Here is a 5,687-nt window from a genome sequence, read left to right as displayed (position 1 = left end):
TACTAACAACACACACATATATATATATATATATATATATATATATATATATATATATATATATATATACCTTCGTGTTCTATCACTAGTAACCTTGCAATGGCAGCGTCCAGCTCTACCTCACTGGCTTGCACCCTGGCGAGCACTTCATCGCGGCTGTATTTGGTCTGGCCGACTCTCTCTGCATCGTCACCTTCGCCACTGTACGGACATTCGTGTAGTAATTGGGGTAGTCGTTCTATTCTTGGTCGGGTCTGCAGCCGTTGGTATAGATTGAGTTGCAACATATTGAGGATTTGGTATTGAAATGTATATACGGGTTTGTATGTGTATGTTTATGTACGGTTGAAAGGAGTCGCGTGTAAAGTAGACGAGGTTGGAGTTTGTACGAGTGGACCGACCACATGACAGCTGGGGACAAAGTGTCCTGATAATGCGGTGGTCCTACCAGCAGGGGTATGTGATGGTACTGAATATGCATCAGAGAACCGTGCCTGTATCACTGAGTCATATTATTTAAAACATGTATGCTCGCAGATATATTCCAGCTTACCGTCGCGTGTGGTGAAACCGCCCTCCCATTCATGTACGTTCATGAGCAACGCGTGCCTGAAACGACAACAAAACGTAAATACACGCAGGCCAAACAAACAACACGCGTGAACAATTACTGACATCCTCCTATTATCGCATCCATCGATATATAAACTAGTATGGTACGTATATAACTTGATACCTTTAGTCATAGACAAAGATAAAGGGGCAGAGTTCATATAACAATTCTTATATGCACAGATCACACTACCTGTGCGATAGATTTCCATAACCCATTTGCAATAAATTTACGTAACTTTTTCAGATTGTAGGGTGTCGATAACAGTACTCATACGCAATACATTTACGTATCGTTTTCTGCTTGTAGCAAGTCAATAACAGTACCCATATACAATACGTTTGCGTATCTTTTTCAGCCTGTAGCGTGTCGATAACAGTACACATATGCAAAGTGCGTACATACCTTTTTGAGTTCGTAGCATGTCTTGGCAATAGCGTGCACCTTGATCATTTCCTTGGCACGTGGTCTCTGGCTTTGGCTCGCCCAGAAAGCTGCTTCAGATGGCATAGCCTCTCTCGCTCGTTTATTACCATGACTGTTATCGGTGGTATCTGTTTTTGTACCACCCGTTGGGTCTGTCTCTATACTTCTATCATCCTTTGGATCGCTTGCACCGCCTTTTTTATCCTTCGATATAACCATACCCGCCTTTGTATCTCCAGGTACAACTGACTCTTCGCTGGCATTCATCCGCTCACTCACCAGCAGTGAGTTAGATGTATCCGCCGATCGCAGCATAAACGTCTCACTGAGCGTGCACAATACAGCATCCTCCTCTGCATTTCCTTTAATATAAAACTTGGTCCCACATTCCAATTGCTGGATCATGTCGGGGGGGAAGGCAAACAGTTCCAATGCTTCGTGACTGAAATCTTCGCTGAACACCAAAGGGATATGACACTTGTTGGTGGTGTGGGAGAACGCACGAGTGGTCTGTTGTGTGCTGTCTATGTCTGTCATGTCGGCTGCTGCTAGCATTGTGATTGTGTTGAATTGAATGTGACTTAAAGGTCGGTTGGTATGTAGTGTGTGCGTACTGACTGACTATACTTCACTGATCTGGTGTGGTCGAAGTGTATCGTTCATCGGTACGTATCAAACACTCCGTATGTCTTCACTACAACAGACTGGCTAGGGGTATATAGGCGTGCGAGGCGTCCGTACACTCCTCCAATCTATATCGAGATATACACACGCAAACACGCCGTATTGTATCGATGAATACTGCTATCTGTAGAGACTGTCTCGATCATATATCACGAAAACACGCCGTACTGTATCGATGAATCCTGATACCTACAGAGACTGTCTCGATCATATAAACTATATATACGCAACATGACATCGCCTTCTTGACAAAGAGGCGATGAACAAGAGAAGTTTTTTGTTTTTTGATCGTCGGCCATCAAAATTGCTTCTGATTCGGATTAAAAACAGGCGCTAAAAATAAATGCTTCAAATTAGCGGCTTGTCGTAAACACAATCGAGCTGGACTGATATACATGTATAAATATAAATATATTATTTTTTTCTATTAAAAACAACAAAAACACGTTATATTAAATAAGTGCAACTGAAATATTGCATAGATTACGTCATCAATAATCGTGTGGAAAAGGCGGGATTTCCGTCATTGTAAAAGGAACATGGTTTGACATGACACTGCTCCCAGCGCCGGCCCTAAAAAGCTAAAGTCGACTAAATACATACTTACGTGTAACTCTATAAAGCCAAATAGAGTGCGTGTCCCTGGTATATAGTTACTATTAGGCCCGTAGTGAGTATTCCAAGAGACTATTCGTAGGCTCTGCTAATGGGAGGACATACCAGTTAGCGCAAGGAAATCGAGATATTTAACATATATCTGAAATACACATCAAATGCCGATATGCGAACCCGTCGCAACAGTGGGATCTCTGGTTCAGAGCGAGACGAACGTGTAAAAGGCAACAGAACGCGCGCAACTTCTCGAGGGAAACCATCCGAATATGGTAGGATCAAAATCAGTAATCTGCCTTACTCACACACACACATATATATATATATATATATATATATATATATGTGTGTGTGTGTGTGTATGTGTGTGTGTGCGTGTGCGTGTGTGGGTGTGTGTGTGTGTGTGTGTACATAGAGCGTATGTATCTACATTCTCATGTATGTAGTTGTATCTATGTAAATGTTATGATGCACAGTTAACTGACAATCTGTGTATTCGTAAGCTAGGAAATGCCCGTGTGTTTGCGTACTCTAATATTTATGCAGTACCTTCAAGCGTATAGAGATTATGTTTGTTCTTTGATATATATATCGAATCGTACGAGGGAAAATAGAGTCATATCCAGAATTACTCTTGTCACTTATCTATATCCACAACAAACTGTGCTTTTCTATATCCAATCTCGCATTTCTACTTGAATGTTTACGAATCGTGAACGGTGTAATGACATTGCATCAAATCAGACGTGAGGTATCTTCGTTGCCCTCGCACATGTTCGAACATCTGCGTTTTGTTTGTGTTTGCATTCTCGTATATGCACATATATCCGTAGTTATGTACACTCATATGTTTGTATTTGCGTACAGCATATATTTATCTTAATACAATGCTTTCAATAAACTCGTGTAGATGAAGACATACACGAACATGACGACAGAGAGCACGCGGATGAAAGCGATACCGAAGACGATGCAGAGGTAGAGGCTGCCAGTGTGGGCGACAGAGCGAGTGTGCTATGGATGCAAGAACAACTGGCTGTAAGTATACTGTACTGATTGATATGAATATGTGAATGTACTGTACTGATTGATATGTATATGTAAGTGTACTGTACTGATTGATATGAATATGTGAATGTACTGTACTGATTGGTATGAATATGTATGTGTACTGTACTGATTGATATGAATATGTAAGTACACTGTACTGATTGATATGAATATGTGAATGTACTGTACTGATTAATATGAATATGTAAGTGTACTGTACGGATTGATAGATGTAAGTGTATGTACTGATTGATATGAATATGTAAGTATACTGTAATGATTGATATAAATATGTAAGTGTACTGTATTGATTGATATGAATGCAGAGGATATCATTGTATGTTTGTAACAGAGAGTGTTGTTGATGCATGAGTACCTGGCTGTGAGTGTACCAGGTTAATTGATATTATGTCAAGATACTCGTGTACATGTGCCTGATTCGCGCTTGTGTGTGACAAAGCCTGCGTATTTCAGACGCAAAAACAATCGGCCGTAAGTATACTTCACCAGTGATTACCTAAGTAGGAATGTATGTGTCTGTGTGCTAGTTTAGTGTAAGTGTGTTGTTTGTTTGTTATTGTGTCACCAGGGCAAATGTCATTCTGAGGTGCGCCGTAGAGGTCGGCAGCGAGTGTTAAGAACAAATAGACCTTATCGCACGAATACCGTGGATGTGTGTGTGGAAAGTAGGTATCGACTTATATATTGCTTAAAGCCATTGAAGGTCTATATATCACTCTATATAGAACCTAAGATTTATATATATATATATATATATATATATGTGTGTGTGTGTGTGTGTGTGTGTGTGTGTGTATGTGTGTGTGTGTATATATATATAGTTTAAGACTGTGCTAGGATCTAGAAGTCAGAAAAGCGAAATAGTCTTCTCGTGCCATTATATTAGGGTTACGGGGTACCAAGCACCACTAACCTCTGAAACTCATACCAGGGCTGTGATTTAGAAGACTGCGTACGCTTGCACAGGCAACCCATTGTTATATATACATATGACACACACGTATGTAATCTGTATTCAGACCATGGTAAACAATGCTGCGAAAGGCGCGTCCAAGGGAAGGCTCTCAGAGACATCACACAGAAAACAGAGCCGTAGAGAGGGTTCTTATGGCCGTACAGAGAACGCACGCATGCATAAGAGTGTGGACAAAGGGATGGGCAGGAGACTTGGCAGAGGTGTGCATCCTGAGGACAGCCACGGCTGGGAAGCTGAGTCGGAGGTTCGTACATAGATGTCGTATACATATATATATATATGACTATAGATGACTATATATGACTATATATGTACATGTAGCGAGGCTGGGTCAGTTGCATGCAAACGTATATTCGATAAGTGCGTAAAAATTTGTACCTGCAGCTTGGGGCAAATAGACATGAACTTCTACATTTGAACACATATGTTTCATACAGACACGCATGCACACACAATAACACCTCGGCAGTTAGACATACTATATCATATGCGTACGTCAACACGCACTTCTTCACACATATACGTACACACACACGCTCGCGTACCAATATCCACTCCCACATACATACAAACATGCGCACACACATACCGATACTCGTATATATAAACCAACGTATACATACATACCGACACCCATAAATGTACTAACATTCACACACACATCCAATATTACACACACACACACTCCCTCATGCATACGCGGACGTTTATACACACATCCAACAATCCACACACCCACACCCACACCCACGCACATACTACCATGCACACTCACCGTGCACTTAAACCCTAAACCCTAAAACATCCACTCTTTACTGTCCTCAACAGAGAAGCGATGAGGGGCAGAACGGTACACCGCCGCACAACAACGATGACAGCGACGCAGACAGTGGGGACGACACTAAACACACCCCAGAACGTACCGAACATCTCCGAGGCTCGGGAAGTGGGCGCAAATTTACAGGGGCAGGGGCAGACAAGCGTACCAAGCAGTACAAGCGGCAGCAGACGAGTGGCGGGGATGAGAACGGACGTACGCAGAGAAGCGATCGGGAGATACGCAGAGATAACGATAAGGAGAGAGCAAGGGATAGGGGCAGTCCCAGGAAACTGCCGCATCAGCGCACGTTGACGGTGGAGGAGGCTATGCAACGGGCAGCCAAGCAGCTGGAGAAAGATGCGCAGAACAAGCGCAAGCGAGGCAGGCCACGCAAGTATGTGAATGAATAATTCTATGTGTGTATGTGTATGGATATATGTATGTGTATGCGTATGTGTATGTGTATACATTTGTATATGTATTTG

The 5,687-nt window shown here is 42.1% G+C and overlaps 2 protein-coding genes across 2 annotated transcripts in view; one reads left to right on the top strand and one right to left on the bottom strand.

The window, feature by feature from the left end:
* The window catches only part of SARC_04490 (hypothetical protein), a gene marked incomplete at its 5' end in the record, with an annotated part of 7,340 nt that extends 5,746 nt beyond the window's left edge, over positions 1-1,594 (bottom strand). The window contains 2 exons of the mRNA XM_014301680.1: positions 94-254; positions 1,019-1,594. Coding sequence (XP_014157155.1) covers positions 94-254; positions 1,019-1,594 — 737 coding nt within the window. The remainder of the gene's footprint in view (positions 1-93; positions 255-1,018) is intronic.
* Positions 1,595-2,499: 905 nt separating this feature from the next.
* SARC_04489 (hypothetical protein) lies at positions 2,500-5,612 on the top strand (the record flags this gene model as incomplete). Its single annotated transcript, XM_014301679.1, has 4 exons — positions 2,500-2,607; positions 3,246-3,373; positions 4,426-4,626; positions 5,211-5,612. The coding sequence occupies exons 1-4, from the start codon at positions 2,505-2,507 to the stop codon at positions 5,610-5,612; spliced, it is 834 nt and encodes a 277-aa protein (XP_014157154.1). The 5' UTR covers positions 2,500-2,504.
* Positions 5,613-5,687: the final 75 nt, after the last annotated feature.

The sequence above is a fragment of the Sphaeroforma arctica genome, assembly GCF_001186125.1.
Source record: "Sphaeroforma arctica JP610 unplaced genomic scaffold supercont1.254, whole genome shotgun sequence".
NCBI classification, from domain to species: Eukaryota; class Ichthyosporea; order Ichthyophonida; genus Sphaeroforma; species Sphaeroforma arctica.
The sequence above is the reverse complement of the archived record's forward strand: the minus strand, read 5'-3'. Positions and strand labels throughout refer to the sequence as shown.